General features: G+C 54.0%; 1 protein-coding gene across 1 annotated transcript in view; it reads right to left on the bottom strand.

Moving 5' to 3' along the window:
• Positions 1 to 19151, bottom strand: part of LOC128081117 (rho GTPase-activating protein 39-like) — a 42741-nt gene extending 23590 nt beyond the window's left edge. Inside the window, 8 exon segments of the mRNA XM_052684065.1 lie at positions 18458 to 18654; positions 18657 to 18685; positions 18688 to 18739; positions 18741 to 18789; positions 18791 to 18905; positions 18908 to 19033; positions 19036 to 19127; positions 19129 to 19151. Coding sequence (XP_052540025.1) covers positions 18458 to 18654; positions 18657 to 18685; positions 18688 to 18739; positions 18741 to 18789; positions 18791 to 18905; positions 18908 to 19033; positions 19036 to 19127; positions 19129 to 19151 — 683 coding nt within the window.
• Between the last annotated feature and the right edge of the window lie 1522 nt (positions 19152 to 20673).

Here is a 20673-nt window from a genome sequence, read left to right as displayed (position 1 = left end):
AGCGCAGGCTGGGACCCCGTGCCCCACTCCCAGCCCCCCCCTGCCACCACACAGCAGCACCACTGCTGTCACCGCGGTGGGAACGCTGCGCTGGCTTTGGTCCATTTCGCTTCCACTGGGACAGAACGCCCTGGGCTGCAGCGTTCCAACAGACCGAGCCCGGTGCGAGGCGGTGCGAGGAGCCAGAGCGCCCATCTGGGCAGCAGAGCTCAGACTTCAACAGAAAGGAGGAATTTCAACAAAATCCCCACTTGCTTCCAAAAACAAAAACACATTCCCAGCGTGCATCCTCCTTTATTGTCTGAGAGTTTCAGAAGCTTCCTTTGTATCCTAAGTAAATACACAAATACTTTCCAAGTCCCCGAGTTTGCAAATAGGCCCCAGCTCCAGCCGCTCGCTCAGGCTCCAAAGGCACTCACACGCAGACCTGCTGTGGGCTGTGGGGCTGCCATGGGGCTCAGGTCCCAGGTGCAGCACCAGCCCCACGAGCCAGCTGTGCAAGGAGCAGCAGGGAGCGCATGGTGCACAGCCGCAGCGCTGCGCGTGGCCCAGCAGCCCGGTGCTCAGCCGAAGGCTCAGGCAGCCCCTGACAGACCTTGTTTGTACGGAGCGCTGCACAAACGCAGCAGGTAAAAGGCCAAGGTGCGGCTCCGTCCCGCCTGCCCCTGGGACAGGCATGATTTATATCTGCAAACTTTGCTCCTTCAGGAACAAAGAGGTGAGCTTGGGTTCGTCCTGCTTGCAGCTCCTTCCGGGGCCTTGGTCGGCAAAGGAAGCCAAGTAAGATAATAAATAATTAAGAAACGACAATCCTAATTAAAAGTCTATTTCAGCTTGAAAGAACGTAGCATGGCTCCTACAGCCCAACCCACATAGCTGTGCTGTATACAGAACTGCAAGTGGGCCTAACGCCCCCCAGCTTTACCAGCAAGCCAAAGCTAGGAAAGCACAAAGCTCTCCAAGGATCAAAACAGACTCCAGGCTGCCCTGGATGCTGGAGATCTTATCCCTGGGGCTTCTGCCCCGGGAACAGGCACAGCAGGGCTCCTCAGGGTGCACCTACAGGCCTGACTCATGCAGGGACAAGAAGCCACCCCAAGGATGTGAAAGGAGCAGCTACAGAGCAATACAAACCCCCATGAACACCAGGTGCGCTGCTCACATCCCTGAGCCAGCTTTCTGACTATAACACTACTGAGAGTCCTGGAGAGAATATATTTAAAATTCTGTTTTAAATAAATGGAAGGGTCCAGAAATGGAAGGGATCAGCAGCTGGAGGGGGAAAAACATCACCTGAAGGAACAGGGAGGAAACCCCACGAAACCAAACAACCACTGCTCCAAGGCAGCTGACTTTCTTGCCACCACTGCTCAAGTCGCTTAGCCCCCTGCATGAAGCTCTCCTTCCAACCACCAGCTCCAGGTCCAGCTCTTTCACCCCCTGGTGACAGCCCAGCTCCACGGAGAGCCATGGGAACTCCTCACTTCAGAGCACTCCAAGCTGCAAGGACACCATTCTGCAGGGTCTCAGAGAGGTCTCATGCCTTGCTCTCCCATTTCACTTCCACGTTCTGCTATTTCTGCTCCTGCGTGCCCCACACTGGGCCCCACCTCGTTCCCCCAGTTCCCTTCTTTAAGGCAGAGCCCAGTCCTTCACAGCCTAATGCTGACTCTATACTGAGTGGGTCCTGATGACGGATGGCCTCAAAGAGCCTCCAGCAGACTTAAAGATGGACCCCACAACAATGAGAAGCACCTGTGAAATTACAGTCAGCGCTCTCAGAAATATGGTCTGAACTCAGGGTGGTGCTGCGTGGAGTCGGGGTTTGATGCTGATGATCCCTGCAGGTCCCTTCGTGCTCGAGCTGCTCTGTGACAATGACTCCAGGAAACCAGTGTGCGTACAGTCAGTGTATGGCCGCATAGTTAGCAGCACGAAAGGAGGCTGTGCTCAAAGGATGGGGTACATGCCTGCAGTGAATGAAGAGCTCCAGCAGTTGTGGGACAGTGTGATCACTGCAATGTGAAGGAAAGCACCAGCGTCACCTCCACACCTTACACAGAGGTGCTGCTCCCAGCCCTCGCATAAGAACTGCAGCTCCCAGCAGAGCTGCTGCAGCCCCAGACCAGGCAGATCCCATCACCAGTGCTCATCTTCTAGAGGGTGACTGCAGTCACTCCTACTTTTTTCCAGTGACATTTCAGTAGTGACTCCCATTTCCTCCCAACATGGCTCAGAAATTGAGAAGCTCTGTGGTCCCCATGACCCTCTGGGGCAAAACGAACCACTGCTGGAACCAGGGGCACCGCCAACTGCCCCAGCAGTTCCCATCCCAGGAAGAAGCATGACATGGCACAGTCCCACCGCCCCATGCTGGTATGCAGCCAGAGCCCATGGAGGCACACGGAGTGCCCCCACAGCACTCGTGCTGGCAACAGGAAAGGTTTGTCCTCAGGATGCCTGTGGTCCAGATCACTCACTGCTGGCGGGAAGCGTGACCAGGGCCCAGGAGGGGGAGCAGATGCTGTGCAGCCCCAAAGAGCCCCCAGCAGCTGAGCAGGGTGTGGGGGTCGTGCTGGAGCTGCTGGCCACACTGCTCCCGGCACAGGAACCCCATGGGCTGCACAGTGCCTGACTGACATCAGCACCGTGTTGAGAGCAGCACTGTGCCTTCGGCCCCGCAGAGTGAAGGCACCTGCAGCACCCAGACAGATAATGCTTAGGAAAGCCTCGCTCACTGTAAGCCTTGAGCAGGAAAGTGTGACCCCCCAAGGGGCTGGAAGCTGCTCAGATCTGCACATCAAGGCCAGAACAGGGCTGTAAAACTCATCTGTGCCCTGGAATTGCGGAGGGCCCCAGAGGAGGTCACCAGCACCAGCACCTCTTGCAACGCTCCACCAGCTGGCTCGGTCACTCTATTCTTTGCTCACTGCCTCCTCTCAGCCAAGCCCAGGAAAGCTATAATTTAAGTCTTAGGAAAAAAAAATTACCCAAAGCAACCCTGTCCTCCCACCTCCCCCATATATAATCTCTGAATACACACGCATCTTTCTAACAAAAATTATAGAGGAACTAAAATAAATATAATGTCAGCCTGTTCCTAAAAGACTGTCCTGCTTCCAAAAATAAGCATTGTGCAAACAAATCAACCTCTGCATAGCAGGAGACAGACTAGACTGTGAAAATACAGCACAAATGGCTGCTCCAAGCCTGAGCATGTATGCTCAGCTCACACATGGGCAGAATGGGGCACCCTTCTGAATGCAGGGGACAGCAGCGGCACGTTGCAGAAAGAGGAAAAGAGCCCAGCACCCTGATGTCGGGGTGAGAGATAGCAGACAGCCCGTGCTGCCCGAGAAGGTCCTAGTGCACACAGCTGGATGGAGATGCCAGATGAGAAACTCGACGGCCTTCTGCTTGTTCAGCCCCGCTGCTTCTTGCACCATCCCCAGCCCTGTCTATTCCCAAATTTCCCTCACCAGCACTGCAGGCTCTCTGCTTGCTGTTGCCCCAGCCCACCTCAGCTCCCCCCCCAGACAACAGTGACACATCTGTGCAGGAGCAGAGCCCAGGACCTGAGCGCCTGTCCTAGCTGATCCAGGGAAACATCATCTCCCATGGAGCCCAAAATACTACGGAGCAGCACAAGCTTTGGGGCTACAGGATCTGCCCTAACAACCTGTTTGGCCCTTGAGCTGCTGTCACAGCAACCCCTGCATCTCTCCCTCTGCTGTGGTCAGCGTTTTTATTTTGCACTTCAGAGCATGGCCAAAACCCCCAACTGCTGCACAGCCGCCAAAAGCCCCGCTCTGCCCCAGACGCTGCGGCACCTCCTAAGTCCAGCAAAGGCTGCAGCAGAGCCTTTTTTCCTTTTAAGGGCTGAGCATTTGACAAGCAGTTTCAGAAAAATGTACTGGCACTTTGAATCCCCTCTCTCTCCATCCAAAATGTGCTGCATGGCTCTGTGGTTCCATCTAAACCCCAGCTGCTAGAGGGGAGGCAGCCATGGGGAGGGCGGGTGCCGGCTGCAGGCACTGTGCCCTGGTGCAGCCCGGTGCTGTCTTCCTGCTGGCTGTGGGACGCGCAGACCAAGACCAGGACAAGTGATCGGGTCAGGTCTGGGGGTGGCCTGGGAGCAGCATCAGCACTGCACTTCATTGGTGACAGCATCACCAGACTCCATCATCCTCCCAACACAGAAGAGGTGATATTGCTGCCTCGTGCTTTATAGGTGACCCATCCAGGACAGACACCTGCCTCACCCACCCTAGCAGGTCGTGCTGGCACTCCACCACACAGGGCCAGCCTGAGGCAGGGCTCAAGGCACCCAGGAGTAGGCTGGTCTGGGCATCTCACCCCACAATTAGGGCTGGGCTGCTCCCATTCGTGGACAGGACTGACGTGCAGCACAAAGCCAGGCTGGAGCATGGACCTGCACAGGAGCCTTCTGCGCTTCTCACTGGGCTGCCGCTCCGGAGCAGGCTCAGCTACTCGAAAGCTGAACATGATTTGTTTACTGAAGTACACCAGATCCAGGCAGGGCAAGCTGGCATTTCCTGATCCCACTGCATGCATGCAGACAGGGATAGGGCACTGAGCTGCTGCTGCCAGCAAATAGAAGCCCTGGAGGAGCAGCCAGCCCCAAGTGCACGCCCTATGCTAGAGCCAGTAATGTCACCCGATATTCCTGCTATTTCAAGGACACGGCAGCACTGACTGACAGAGGTCTAGCTTGTTGTCCAGCTGCTTCAGGACTTGAAATTTACTCCTTACGGTTTCCTGTATCACTGCTGCTGATTTCAGGACTCCCTCTCAGCCAGGGGCCTACAGTTGCTGCCCTGGCCACGGGTGCAGGCAAAAGCAGCCAGGAAGGGGAGCATCCGTGGTGCAATTTTCCATATAGAAGAAAATGACAACAGCTTTTGTATTATCACCACTGAAAGGAACAGAGGGCAGACAGCAGCCATGGCAGAACCCCACCAACAGCCAAGTGCCAGCAGTTCAGCTGCGCCTAGTGCAGAGATGCACATTTCCTACACGAAGGAATGCTGGATGGCACAGCGAGAACACTGACTGAGGCAGGGTGCCACAGGTCAGCACCCTGGGGAGCACGGGGAGCAATAGAAAAAGAAACTCACAGCAGCAGAGGAGTCAGCAGGGGCCTGAACAGTGATGGGACGGAAGGGGCCTCTCGAGACGTCTTCCTAAAATAATTCTGCCAGGCCATACGACACCCAGCACAGCTCCAGCCCTGCTACAGAAGGTGCAGAGGCTGCAATTAGGGGTGGAGCACCTGCAGGCCGCCGTTACAGGGTGCCAGCTGTTTGTTGCACACAAACAGCCCGAGCTCGGCTTTCAGGCAGCAGTGTGCAAAGCTACATATCTGCAGCAGCAACATTCCTAAATGCATGGCATTAGCAAAATAATGGCCCTCTGTCTCTCCTCATTTAAAGGGCTGCCAGTCATTTATTAGCCGAAACACAGAGTCCCTTGAAAACCCATGCAAAACACTGACGCCGCTTGCAAGGGACCGGGTTATTTCTCAGCTGGCAGAGCCCATAAGACACTGGTGGCTAAAAGCACAAAACAAAGATAACAGTGTTCCATCGCCACTTTTGTAGGCCCTTTCATTCTTCCGCAAATCTCTCCGGCTGCAGCTGTCCCTGCTGACTCCTTGAAAAAAACTCAGCGGGAACAAATGGAGAGGAGCTCTTGAAAGCCTGGGCTGCCCTGGCTTGTCAGCGTGACTCACGTTAACCACTGCAGTGCTGGGACCGCGGAGGAATTTGGCCGCGAGTCAAAAGCAACAGGAAAGCCTGCAAACGAACAGCTCTGCTCTGCTCCCATAGCTGCAATGAGGAAACATCCCTGCAGGACGCCATGCGGAGGAGCTGCTCCAGCATCAGCATCGCTTTCCCTCGGCCAAGCACATTAATTTCCTCTGGCACGGGGAAAGAAGCGGTAAATAAATAGCCAAAGTCTCAGCCACAGAGTTCACAAACCCTTCATAAAACAATAAGCAAAAACCTCTTTCCGTGAGGAATTGATTTCGTTAGGCTTGTTTTGCCTGCAGAAAGCACTGTGTGTCCTGTGCATCTGGCAGGATGGGGTGGAGCTGGGGGCACCTCTGAAAAGCTCACCTGCAGTGAGATGAGTGAGTTGCTGGCTGAGGAAAGAAAACCACAGCGTGCTTCGTTTCTTTCCCATTGTTCTTAAATTTTGATATAATAAACCACAAAAACAAGAACAACAAAAAAACAACCTTCCTCTGAAAGAAAAGGCATGCAGGATTCCTGCCCTCACCTCCTTGCCTGATCACCTCCAAAACCTCACGCCATGGGCAGCTGTCAATCCCACCAGCTGGGCACTGCGCTGCATCACTGAGCAGCGCCTGCTCACCTTCAAACAAACAAAAATGCTGCTCACCTACAATACTGGTGCTTTGTCACTAACAAGATCTGGCTGCATTTAAATGATAAACAAAGACCGTGCAGCTCAGCCTTGCCCCAGAACACAGTCACAGCCTTTTAAAAAACAAACATCTGTGATCTCACGTGTCCGAACAAAGCGCGATGAGTGCTGGAGCTCCAAACCTGAGTTTGCTCTCACCTGGCTGCAGAAACAAAGGTGGGACTAATCTTCCTGAGCATCAGCAAGAAGGCAGAGCATCAGCCCTTGTGGTGCCCAGGCAAAACACCCAGGGGTGTGGGCCCACAGCTGCAGCCTGGAGCTGCCCAGATGGGGACTCAGTGCCCTGCAGCTCCTCCAGCATCACCGCCTGCAGCCGTTCCTGCTGAGAAACTTGGGCAGCAGCGGGAGGAGGAAAGCAGTTACTTCCTTCACACACAACTGAATCATTCCTCGCATAGGACCAATATTTTGCATAGCAATATTCAGCCTTCTCAGGCAGGCAGATAAAATATGAGATTCCATGCTTTCCCTGATACTAAGTATTTTTTTTTCTTGGTTTCAATGGTCAATTCAATTAGATGCAATCACTGGGTTCTTAGGGACGCCGCTGTCCGAGGAAAGGTGGATGTCAAAAGCAGTAACCTCAGGAGATGCTGGACTTGAGAGCTCCAGAAAGTAGGGAAAACCAGGGAGCCGATATCATGTGCTTCTTTTTGCCCCTCAGTTGGCAATGGAGGGGGCAGGGAGGCCTAAACAGCAGCAGCCACATTTCTGCTCCCTGGGGGTGAAAAGGAGACTGGGCCAGTAGAACAACCCGCTCCTTTGGAGGGGTGAAAGCCACAGAATGGTTTGGATTGGAAAAGACCTTAAAGCTGGGTGTGCAAGAGGGGGATCTAAAACTAAACCACTGTCAAGTGCAGTTAAACCACATCTTGGAAGACACAGCACAGTTTGTGTATCTGAAATGGCTGGAGATCGGTGCAGACCCTGTCTGGAGCAGCACCCAGCCCCAACACCATTCAGTCAGCCAGAGGTTCTCCCCTGGGCTGAGTCAGACTGAAATAAACACTTAAGCTTCTGTGCATAGCTGGAAGAGTAAACACAAGTCATCTGCTCGTCCTGGTTTGAAGAAAAAGAAAAGAAAAAAAAAAAGCCAGGCTGGGCTTTCTTATAAATAGCACAATAGGCACAGCCCCGCTCCACTCAGAGGTAACTGCAGAGCTGGCAGCACCAGACAGGATCTCCGCAACAACAAAAAACAAGCAGGAAATCCCCAGTGTCACTTCTCCCCACAATTGATTTAAAATGAGCTGCTCCCTCGCGCCTGGTACATGAGGAAGAAGAAACTTCCTGGCGGCGAGGGGGGAAAACGCAGTTATTAATAGCATGGCAATGAGCAAGTATCAGAAGTTATGCTGCAGCCCTGCAAGATCTTGGCTGGATCTTGAAAATATCTGTTGCCATGGCAGTGACTGCTATACATGGTAACGGCAAACAGTGGTGTGAGAACAATTTACTTTCTGATTTGGTGCCCAAAACAAGTTCCTTTTGTTTTCTCTCACCAAACACCCAAGCATTTATTAGCTTGTGCTCAGTCCAAAACTGAGCTTTTCACTTTCAGCAGCGTTAAGGAAAGCAGCAGAAAAAGGGGCAAATTCTGCAAGCTGCCATGGGAGGCATCAAAGGCGGCAGCGCGTAGTCGGCCAGCAGACTGGGACAGAGCTGTGGACTTCCATCAGCCTCCTTTGTACCAGCTGCCCACCAAGGCAGCCCCCATCTGCCTCCAGCACACTGCATGGGATGCAGATATTAAAAGAAAAAAAGCAAGAACCGTCACAGAGCTCTCCCACTGCCATCAGCCCAGAGCGAGGGCTCTCCCGAGATGAGATGCCCCGACACACACTTAACCTCCAACAGGACAGCAAAGCGCAGCTGTGTCACGACTTTTCCATTCTGCTCTCAGCTCTCCACAACGCCCAGTTTCCTTCCTCTGGTGCTACCAAACACTGAGCTGATGCTTTCACAGCACCCTCCGTTACCCCAATCTTGTTTCTGAATGGCAGTAACCAGGATTTCTTGCCTCTTTTGCTGAGAGCCCATCCCAGCACGTGCGTTCCGCAGCACTCTTCCCTCTCACCTCTCCCAGCCCTTTTCTAGGTCATTCACAAGCACCCTGAGCAGCACAGATCCCGTCCAGGCTCCACCAGCCACTTCCCTCCATTGTCAAAGCTGTCAGCCTACTCCTAAGCTTTGTAAACTCTCCTTTAACTCGTTACTCATCTAAGCATCCCACGATGGATGTTCCTTGGAGACCCTGCAGGCCGGATATGGCTGAAACCCCATGGGAAGTCCCATTAGAGCCTCCCACTGAAGCACCCCTGCCGTGTGCTCACGAAGGCCTTCCATGTGCTGATGAAATTGCAGGGCTGGAATTTTGCCCTATGAAAGCCACACTGACACGCCACATCTATCTACATTCCTGCTTAACACGGTTTCCTGAAACCATTCAAGAATTTAAGATACGCACTCTGAGCTCCCAACTGTCCTTCCATCCCACCCACAGCCAGGCTGGCAGGACAGCACATCATCTGGTCATACCCTCTCTTCCCCATCTTCCCCGAATCTTGTATTATGGATACTAGAGGATGCCAATCCCAGAAGAGTCTGCCAACGTCCTCCTTCTCCCCCCAATGCCAAAGAACGACCACTAAGCCCTACCCTCTGCATCATGTGCTTTAACAAATCCACAACAGGACTTCTTCACTGAAGTAGCTTGATTCCTTACAAGTCTGCAGTGGGTAACAGCATCAAAGGCTGTTCAAAAACTCAAATACATCAATTCTCTGAAATCTCCACAAGATCCCCACTTTCCAGTAGGTCCATGAGGAAGGGCTTGCCTTTACAGGCAGGCTGCTACCCTTTTCCAGCAGGCTGCACTTGGCCATGCCTCAGTAACCTCGTTCTTTAACACACACACACACACACACACACACACTCATGCACTTGAGGTAGGACCCAGAGCTGTGCAGCCCCCCGGCCCTCCTGCAGCCCTTGTCCCGCAGTGCAGTGGGCAGATGCTGGGCCACCTGGCACGCGCCTCCCACCTTTAATAACCGCCATCCATTCCTCAGCATCAATTTCTACAATACTGAGGGCACTTAGTGAACAGTATACCCACAAAAATATCCCAACAATTTCATATTTAAGATCCCACAGCACTCTTGAGTCAATGCTATGTGTTCTTTAGCTTCTTATCAGTTCCTCCGTTTGCTTTAAAGCCACTTCTATTGATATTCAACACAAGACATCTTCTCAGACAGCTCTTTTACAGAGGGCTTCTAATTTCCTGTGCTACAAAGCTCCTCCACAGGAGCCAAGATGGCCAAAAAGTGGTTTTGATTTTCTGTGATGGCTTTATCTTCTGTGACTCCCACGCTCTCCTGCTGCGATGTCTCCGAAAGGTTTCTGATGCAACTGTACAAACATGAATCACTTTTATTCTTCAGAAGTCGTATTTTGGCCTGGCTCATTTTATTTTTACATGTAACACTATGCAACGTATACCTGTCCTTCACACAGAATGTCAGGAATTTGAAGTTTTATCATCTTGTATGAATACAGAATGTCCTTTTTGACCGACATCCTTTTCATTCCACCAGTCCTTTCCCCTGCCAATTTCCTTTTCTTTTCTCAATGGGGAAAAAAAAAGTATTTGACCTTTTCTCACTGAAGGTATCCATTCCTCCTGAGTTGCCAATGCCATCCCCAAATAACCCTCATACCACCTCCACTCCTATCAGCTTCTCAGCAGCAGGACAGAGCCGTACAAGGCAGGCCAGCACCAGGGCTCTGACAAGGCTGCCACGAGAGGAAGCCCCATTTAGCAGACTCAGGGGTGGGTGCCAGTCCTATGTCAGAGCAGACAAGTCTCATCAATCTTATTAATGCTGCTCATCACATCCCTGGGCTTAGAGTTACGTTGGCTGCTCCTGGACATGTATGCACCGAATTTCCAGAATTAACTCCACATTCCCAGTTCCCAGATGCCCAAAGTAAGACGTCTGCAGCTTCTGCCATGGATGCTGGGCCAGGCACGACAGCACCACAGGCAACCCCAGCTTCACGTGCCCCACACCACCAGCAGCCCCAGCCTGGAGCTCCTCCCGCACGCTCAGCACAGCTGTGCACAGAGCAGTGCCGATGCCCACGTGGCTCCTTGCAGAGGTCCTGAGGGAGCTGCGAGGCCAGCCCGGCTGCCAGCACACTGCAGTGCAGGCTCAGGCAGGGACAGCTTTGAATTTAAAAGTCACCAATCAATTTTTGCCCAAAGCAAAAAAGAAGATTCTCATCTCCCAGCTGCTCATTGCTTTTCTTGATGTCTTCTGTCACCATTCAGCAGGCGCGGACTTGAAAGAAATGAAGGCCGGTGCTCCTGCAGCTCCTGCTCAGCACGGAGCTGAGGGACGGGGCTGCCCACTGCACCCCAGTGCCAGAGCTGCACCTCAGTGCCAGAGCTGCACCCCAGTGCCAGAGCTGCACCCCAGTGCCAGAGCTGCACCCCAGTGCCAGAGCTGCACCCCAGTGCCAGAGCTGCACCCCAGTGCCAGAGCTGCACCCCAGTGCCAGAGCTGCACCCCAGTGCCAGAGCTGCACTTCCCTTCATCCTCCATCCCGGGTGCCCACAGACAGCCTCACCTTCGCCAAGAGCAGCCAGCACAGACACCCCTGGCAGCACAAGGCCACCTGTGCTCGTGGAAGGGCCTTCCCCAGGGAAGGGAGCTTCTGCCTGTGGGCTCCAGGGCACAGAGCAGCGCCAGAATGGGAGTTTGGGGAAAACTAATTAATTCACATCACATCTACAACCTCATCAAATCCTCGCCAGGAGACAACAGAAAGTGCAGCTTCCAGCCCAGGACCAGCTGGGAGCGGAGGGCAGGAAAGCAGCACTACAGCAGCCCTGTAAGCAATCTAGCTGTGCTTCAAACAGCCCCGAGTGTTCACCTTGAACAACATTGCGCTATCGCCAATAGCAGAGGTTCTAATTAAATGTGCACCCTTTCAAGGGGTGGCTGGCATTTTGGGGCCTGGCCTCTGCTCCCAGCAGGCACCAAAGCAAGGAAGGACACAGCAGTGAACCCGATGCCACCAGCTGTGGGGAAATTCTATTTCAGCGCCCCGAGTACAAGATACACACGGTGTCCCAGTTGGGAGCATCTCCTGAAACTGTGCTGAACCCCAGCATGCAGCCCAGAGCTCCCAAGCCTGGCAGGAACTTCTGTCGCCCACTCCTACATTTTGTGTTTAGCTCCAAGCTGTATGGCAGTCACCCAGATCTCAACCCTTTTTAGCCTGAGATCTTCACTTTATGTTTGGAGAAAGACAAAGCTTCCCTCTAACCCTCAGCAAGCTCATCCTGCACCAACAACACGCAGTTACTGAGAAACTGCTGCCATTGCAAGTGCACACAAACAGCTCACACAGCTGAGCAGAAGCTTTTCCCTATCCAAACAGAGACAAAAGTGATTTCATCCCTCCAAAACCAAATAAAGTACAAGCACACAGGCACAGCGGGGGGAACAAGCACAGGCAGCACCAGCAGACATTGCACTGCATTGCAGAGCCACTCATGGAAGGTCCAGGCAGGAGATGTGGGAGCCAGAGAGACTCAGGGGACATCTCCTCCTCCACGGCACTCCTCCAGCCCTGCTCACTTCAGCAACAAGAGCCACTCCAACAGGAGATCCCAGCAAAGCAGCTTTATCCCCGAGCTGCGCTCTTCCAGTGGAGTCTGGGCATTTGAGGGCCAGGTCTCCACAGAGAACCTGAAGTCTCCCCTGTGGCACAAGGACAGAGGAACCACAGGAGACAATCACGACTTGGCACTTTCAGAGAAAAGCTCTCAGCTCAGGGTTGAACAGCAACTTTAATCCCACCCCCCTCGGCTGCTCCCCCACGCTCCTTCTGCACCCTGCATTCCCAGCACCGTAAGGAAACCAGTGCCCCCCAAACCGTGCCCAAACTTGTGTAGCTTACAAATGAAATCAGCACGTTTTTCCTTGCTTTTGTGAGCCATCCCTTCTCTTTGGAGAAGGCTTCAGTCTCCAAAACCTCAAACTGGGGTACAAGACTTTGTTTTAATTTACAGCTCTAGCAAATTCAGCAGAGCTGACAGGACACCAGGCATGTCCTCAGCAGCTTCTAAACCCACAGTACAGACAGAACCATGATGGCTTTCCATCCTCATTTTCAGTGATTTTAAAACCCAATTTGTGAAATTTACAGTACCTTTATTCTAGTACCAAGAGTTTCCAAGCTGATAGCATAACCCCCTTCTATTAGCACTCTTCACAGCTGAAGCCCGAAGGGGAGAGCCAGCAGAGCACCAACACAGACACAAAGCTGCAGCCCCAACACCACATCCTTCACATCCCTTCTCTGTACCACAGCCCAGTCAGACACAATAACAAGACAACGCATTGCATTAGGACAGTTCAAAGCACTAAGAGAACATGCCATCACATCCAATGCACATAGCACCTGTCCTTAGGCAGGCAATAAGCACTGCTTGTGCCAGACACGCACCCAGCAAACTCAGACTCACTCCAGGCTGTGCACCCTCACATCCCTTTCTTCACTTGCTGTTGATTCATCACCAAGAATTCATAAAACCCTCAGAGTTGCTTTGCTCATGATAGCTTAGAGCAGCAGAAGGACTAACAAAAAAAAATAAAAATACATAATAATTAAAAAAAAAGTAGAGCCCAAACCTAATCACTATGGCTAGGGAACAAAGAACTAGACAGTGTGCCTGATGCACAGCTGGATATTGGGAGTTATCAAAGGACAACCAAAGACAAACCAATATCTGTGAAGAGGAAGCAGGCACACCAGGATAGCACTACAGAAAGCATTTACAGTTTTATGACAAGCTAAGCATGTTGAAACTAAAAGCTGGAAGTTGAGCCACTGTTTAAACGCATGTTAAGGGAGCCTGGATAGCAGCAGTCAGCCATCCAGCAGCAGGAATCATCCACACTTCCTTCCTGGCTGGAACCAGCAAGGTACCTGTTACCTCCCACACCACCCCAAATGCACACCAGGGGAACAGTGCTGCACAAGCAGGTGAAGAGGGGAAGTAACAGGCAGAACAGCCGGCTGCAGCCAGCAAACCTGGGCCAGGAGCAATTGGCTGGAGCAGCCCCAAAAGCCGTCATCAGCAGCCGTGAGTAGGTAACACCGTGCAGCACCGCTTCATCCCGGGGTCTGCGCTTAATTACTTCGCCATCGAGCTCCCAATGATAACTCCTTTTTTGGCTTCACTTCGTTACTGAAAGAATTTCATGACAACCCACCCTTCTTTTAAAGCAAGTCCTGGCTGCTGCTACACGTGAAAAGTCGTGTGCAATGCCTTATGATGCCTGCAGTCAAACACAGCAGCACGGCTGAACCCCACCTGGTTGAAGACTTGCTGAGCATGCTTCCAATTTAGACGGGGTTTCTCTTAATATCACAAGTGACAGAGACGTAACAAAAAAAAACAAAAAACAGACCTACAGAATGAAGAAGTTATTCTTGCTTTATCCCTGATACAGAGCAACTGGCCCTCTGAGAAGACACAAAACCCCACTACACTGCATCTTTTCTGCTCCTCTCACGGGTTTCCAGCCAGAAAGCAGCAACCTTGTTTGCCCAGGTAGGAAGCGGCCCCATCTGCCAAAGCAAAGTGCCTTATGGCTGCATCCCACATCTGCCAAGTTACACACAAACAAGCCCAGGGCAGGTTTGTTTGTTCTTAGTAGATCATAAACCCTGCAGCTAAGAAAAAGATCAGTTTAGAGGGGCCCAGCAGCACCCAGCTCCAAGGTGGAACAGCGCATGTGGGAGCAGGGTGCCTGCTGTCATCCTTGACTCATCGCACATCACAGACTTTCCATGAGCAAGAGCTCAGCTCACGGCTCCTCTATGGAGGATCAGCCCTCTATTTGCCTTCCGTGACTGAAAAGATGTTGATAAACCTCTGTTTTAGAAGTTTTGTGATCTGGGTCTTCAGTATCCCCATTAAAAGCTTCCCAAACCTGTCTGGGTATCACACAGCCCAAACAATGCCAGCTGACCATGTGCAGAGAAGAACACCTAGGTCAGTACCCAGGATACACCTGCTAACCCCTACACCAGAACCTGCTGGTCAGCACTCAACTGGAAATATAAAGCAGTGCTATTCTGTACATCAGTAACCTCAAGCACTTGGAACAGTAATTATGATGAGAGAATATATCCCAAACAATCATATTTGTTAGGTTTTCCCACGAGGGAAAGACCGATTGCAGGAAAAACACCAAGCACGAACACATTTCTCTTGACTAGAGTGTCTAGTTCCAGATGTGTGAGCCAGATGGACCCCACGTCTGCTGCTTCAGTTGGTTTTTGGAGAAGGAGGAAAGCATTAACTGCTTCAAGAAGTTGCACAAAGCAGAAAACTACTCTTCCCCATGAAATGTGTGAAAAATAAATCGGAGCACTTACTTCAGCAGACGCTCATGTCTGAGCTTTGAAGAGGTACAGTAAGCAGCTTGATCATTACAGCCACTTTTTCCACAAGTGAACTGCCTCTCTGCTTACCTGGACAGAGAGGAATTACATCAAATATGTAAATTACAACAGTAGAGCTTGGAAACCCTCTAGGAATCCAGCTAAAACCAGATCCCAATGTCTTCTCTGGAATTTATTTTTATTACAAACAAGAGGTGCTTCACTAACTACTCAAATCCGCCTGGAGGGCTTTTTAAAGGAGACATGTCACAACAAGGCACAAATTATTGTACTCTATCTGAAAGGACTGTTCAAGCCTAAATAGAACACTTCAAAATCTGATGTATTTACCTGATGAAAGCTTTCTAGCATCTCCTAATTGCATCACCCACCAAGGAAGCCACTTGGGTAGTACAACAGGAATGGAAGCACTGGGAAAGGAGACCACAGAGAAGGAGGAAATGCTGCTTCTTTCCTTTGAACTTCTGATTAGTTACCATCAGAAGAGTCTGGTGTGTCTGAAGGTGTTTCTCAAAGACCGGGCTTTATCTGCATAGTCACACACCAAAGCAACAGATCCACCCTCAGGGCAGCAGCAGGGCCTGCTGAGAGAGCTGGGAAAGGACAGCCCTACGGTGGACAAGAGGACCGCCCGGTCCTGCACAGCCTGCGCCCCCTCCACCCCTGCCCAGCAGCAGAGCCACTGCAGAGAAAGCACCCTCCTGCTTCCACCCCCTGCCCTAAGCCACCACACCCCGAGTAAATCACGCTGGCACTCACTCACGGCTCCCGCAGCACGCTGCACGGAGCAGGGGTCAGCCTGCTGATAACCTCCGACACCTGCGCTTATCTCCGAGAAAGCAGAGACCTTACTAACCTGGCTCACTTAGCGCAGGGACCAGAGCGCTCAGCCAGGAATAGGCTCACCCAGCAGGCGAGCGTGGGATAAGCTGCCGGGAGCAGAAGCTTCTCCTGCGGTCACGGCTCACTACAGAGAAAACATTTGTTCATTCAGGGGCTTACGTAAGACAGTAAGATGAGCACGAAGCAGAACAGGGCTCTCAGAGCCCGTCAGAGGATGCGCGCAGGGACCCGGGTGAACATCAGCAGGAGGTTCAGATGCTCTGTCAAAACCAGAAGAGCCCTCGACCGCAAAGCCACAAGTGAGCGCTGCCACAGGAGCCAGCCCACAGTGCTGGGAGGCTGCCGGGCTGCGGGCGCTTTCACTCACTGCTAAATTAAAGCTGCTGGGAAAACAACACCAAAAAGAAAAAAAAACAACCCCACGCAAGCTGGTCTAGTTCTGGTATTTGAAAGCATATTAAACCCAGAATTAATTAGCTCCAACAAACTCATTACTCAGGATACTGAGATTTAACAGCAAAATTAAGAGCCTTACTTTCAGTATCACTGTAATCAGAACGTGAAGTGCAAGAATCCTTTTTATCTTGTGTTAATCAGATTAAAAGGGCAGCAGACCTGCAGGTTTCCCACCAAACAAGTGCCCTCCGAGGCACCCGGGGCGATCCTTCTCCCCAGCCAGCAGGGCCCACAGCCCAGCACTCTGCACCATCTCCACATGTGCTTCCTGGGGCTCCTGGGTTCCAACAGCCAAAACCACGCTGAGCAACGCCAGCACCGAGCTGAACAGCCTGCTTCTCAGGGGTAAAATGGCAACCAAACCACACGCTTACCAGCGCATTTACCTATCAAGAAATACATACATGACTCATCTTTTCACAATTTCAAAGGAACTCTTCGTGAATATTCATTAAGCCATAGTGCTGGGGGAAAAGGAAGGGAAAAAAAAGACAAGGAAAGCCTCATGGGTCAAAAAAAGCCAGAATCCTACAGCAGCTGATGCTTCCTTATCTTTCATTATAGAAGCAATTCCATCAGAGTCGATTTGGATCTTACAGTCCAACTCTCAGTCTCCCAGCAGTGCTGCCGGATCCTTCCCTGGAGCTTTACTGGGAAAAAAAGCAGCCGTTTCTGGTACACGAGCCTCCACCTGTTTATCACAGCAGGCAGCTGCCCCGATCCTATAAAGCTGGCCCCAGAGGAATGCCTCGAAGCTCAAAATACACAGAAACTTGCAAGGTTTCCTTACCTCCTGAGTGAGCCGCTCAGCACAGCAGCCTCAGTCTCTCCTTCCTCCACCCTCGCGGCAGGGCACGCATTTTTGAGATCAGGTACATAAGCTGAATGGGACACATCTGCCCCTAAAGTAGGGCAGCATCAAGCAAACCAGATTCCGCACTGTGGTTGGCACACCAGATGCACAAGTCTTATGCAAGGTTTTCAGCTGCAGATCCAGTAACCGTCAGGCTGAAAGCAGCCTTTGCATCACAAGGAGGGCCATAAAATTCTCCTGGTTACAAAATGCACCAGGCCAGCACACATGGATTTCCCTCCAGTTCATGTGCTTCCAGCTAAGGCCAAGACATCTGTTTCGGCTAAGCAAACCTGTTGTGAATACCAAAAGGCATGTGAACTATCCCACCAAAAACCTGGCTGCAAAATCCGCATTCCTACGATCCATTCCGACCTCAGCATCGTTCCAAAGAGCCTCGACCCAACCGACAGGAAAGAGCGCATCGACCCGGCAAACAACGCGCCAGGGAGCGGGGACGGGACAGGAGGAGCAGAGCTGGGCCGGCCCAGAGCTCCGTGGCCCCATGGGGTCCGTGCCCCAAAAGGAGCACCCTGCATCCCCGAGCCCCATCGCCGCCAGCAGCGCAGGCAGAAGCAGCGGCGATGACGGCTGCGGGCAGATGCGGGGCTCAACCCCGCGCTACCGGCTGGCTGCCGGTGTGCCGCAGCCCCGCTCGGGGGATGCGTGATGCCTTCAGGACACGTCCCTGCTAACTAACAGGAACAGCGTGCTGCGGGAAGAGACGCGAAAGAGGAGGAAAAACTTCACGCTCCAGAGGAACACGGATAGTTCCCAGTGCCTCGCACCGAGCCGCCGGGCAGCGCGCCAGCACGGCTCTCCCTTCTCTCCCCCAGACAAAGAGGAGCGAGCAGCCAGCCGGGAGCCGCTGCCCTGGGGAGCGCGGGGCTCGCAGGAACGTCCGATCGCTCCGAGCCCGTCACGTCGGAAGGCAGCGACAGCGGGGGCATCAGCACGGCCCGCGGAACCCGACTGAGGCCGAGCCCCGCGGCCGCGGGACCTTCGGGGACGGGGCGATTCGGGACAGCCACGGAACCACCGCGGGGGGTGGGGGAGGAGGGCGGCCCGGAGCGGGCCCAGGTGAACCCCGGGACCCCGGCTGCGCCTCTCCGGCAAGAAGCGCAACAGCCGCTCCCTCGCCGGGCAGGAAACTCGCCCGGAACCCGCGGAGCTCCCACCGCGGGGCCGAGTGCGGCCGCAGCCCAGGACCGCCTGTTCACGAGCCGCGAGCGGACAACAGGCGATAGAGAGCGGCCGGGGCAGGACGGGGGCTCACGGGACGGCCGCCCCCACCCGCGGCTCGGCTCTGCCCCGGCCCTCAACAGGTGGAGCCGCCGCACTCACCTCTCCGCCATGGCCCGCGCCGCCGCTCGGCTCTGCCCGCAGTGGGCAGGATGTGTAACCCGACCCGCCGCGCCGCCCCGCCCCGCCCCGCCCCGCCGCTCGGCACGGCCGCCGGGACCCCCCGGCCGCTCCCCGGGTCCCTCTGCTGGGGGCCGCCTCGCCGCGCCGGGCCGGGCCGAGGGCGGGGCGGGGCGGGCAGCGGTGCCCGGCGCAGCTCGGGACCCGAGCGGCCGTGGGGCCCGCGGGCCGAGGGCAGCCCCTGGCGGCGGCCGAGGGCGCTTCGGGAGCGGCGGCTGCTGCCCGCGCGTCCGCTTCGGGCGGTCGGTCCGGGTGGGGTGCGGGGTGCCCGAGGACATGGAATGGGGAGAGAAGGCTCTGCTGAGGGACAGCGGGGGCGCGGCGGGAGCCGCGGGGCTCTGGCAGCAGCACGGAGCGATGGGGAGCCCGAGGGTGCGGTGTCTCCCAAAATCAGCTGTGGGACCCCATTCTGTTCCGTGAAATGAAGCTTCGCTGTGAACGACGGTGCCTTTTCCATGAGGGAACAAAAATCCCCTCTGCGAAATGGCAAAGCCTTGTGGGTTGAGAGGTTCGGTGCCACGGAGTGCTGCTCCCTGCCGGGCTGTCAGACGTGGGCACTGTGGGGCATCCATACAGCAGAGCTGTGCCATGTGTGTCCATGGGGCCTGTGCCACATCACGACTGTCCGGAGGAGGATTTCTGTGTCTATCAGCTCCGACAGCCTGGCCAAGGCTGTGCAGGAACATCCGGCACAGCCTGTGCACATGTCAGCCATCGGCATGCTGACAACAGCAACTCAGAGACCCCGAGACAAGGCAGAGCTCTGACATCCTGTGAGTAGGAGTGCTGCAAAGAGTTGAGCCCTGCTCGGTCAGCACAGCCTTGGCAGCACCACCTGGAGAACATCACCCAGTGGTACAGCAGAGCCGGCAAGGCCCTGTCCCTCCAGGGAGGAACAACGCCGTGTGGAGGCAAAGCCTCGGAGTGCCTGAGCTCCACAGGCTCTGCCCGTGGCAGTGTGAGATGGCAGACACCAGGTGGGCTTTGCCTCCAGCAGAGGGGTCTGTGGGCTCCCGCACGGCAGGCGTGACCCCTCTCAGCCCATCAGTGCACACCAGACACAGCCCTTGCCGTGCTGCCTCCCTGAAGCTGTTTTGGCACTGCCAAATAACTTTGGAGTAACTTAATCTGAAGACATTTAAGTAAAGTCCCCCTGCACTTGTAAATAACAAATAGAGAGACAGTGAGATCATGGCCGCCTGCTCACAGGCTGGATTCAGTGCACATGGAGAGCGGGGCCCTGCGGCAGCTCTGAGGACACCCCTGGTGGCACCGCGGGGCAGGCAGGATGGGACCAGCGCTGCAGGCAGCAAAACTCAGGGTTGGGGCGTGGAGCAGCAGAGGGGAAAAGCAGGAGTTAACACTCCAAATGAAAGTTTCTGGTGTAGCTCTAAAATGTGGTTAACCTGGCAGCTTTCGTTGCAGAGTTGCAGATGCTGTCTGCCTTTGCCAATAAAGGCTATACCTGTCCTCTGAGGGACACAGCAAATCTGGGAAAATGCTTACAGCTGCCTGACAGCCTCTGTTCGAGGGCTCATGTAGAGGTAGAGTCAGCGTGTAAAAATGTTAGCAGTCTGGTTGACACTGCAGCACTGGCAGGAGCCTCATGAAGACTAAAAATAGCAGCTGGGGGTTGGGAGGTCACTGGAGCCCCTGCTGTAGGGACACCAGGAGGAGTGACACAGTGAGGCTGGGACTTGCACAGGGGCACCAAGCTGCCAGGGCAGGGTGTCACTTCTGGGAGAGCCACAGAGCGCCGGTGGGTGCGAGCTGTGCGTGCTGCTCGGGGAGGAGGAGGCAGATCCTGGAGGGGAAAGATCAAGCAGCTGAGGGAAAATGCCTCTTCTGTAGGGCCTCTGCAGTGGCTCTCCCTGAGGCTCGCATAGCTCAGGCCTCGTGGGCTGAGGAAAACTTCTGCCTGGTGTAACAACATAAGGAGTCGTCGTCGTCGTCGTCCCCCCCCCCCGGTGGTGTGGGCAGGTCGCACTGAGGCAGGCACAGGGGATCAGGCCGACTGGATGCAATGCTGGCCATCAGCACCCCTGTCAGCAGCAGGAGGTAGACATGAAATGTCTGTAATGGTCTTTGAAAGCGTGGCAAAGACATCACAGCGTCTCTGAGAGCAGACGGTTACGAAC

The sequence above is a fragment of the Tympanuchus pallidicinctus genome, unplaced genomic scaffold (genome assembly GCF_026119805.1).
Source record: "Tympanuchus pallidicinctus isolate F22 unplaced genomic scaffold, pur_lepc_1.0 scaffold20, whole genome shotgun sequence".
NCBI classification, from domain to species: Eukaryota; Metazoa; Chordata; class Aves; order Galliformes; family Phasianidae; genus Tympanuchus; species Tympanuchus pallidicinctus.
Note: the sequence above shows the minus strand (reverse complement) of the source record. Positions and strands in the feature narration are given on the sequence as shown.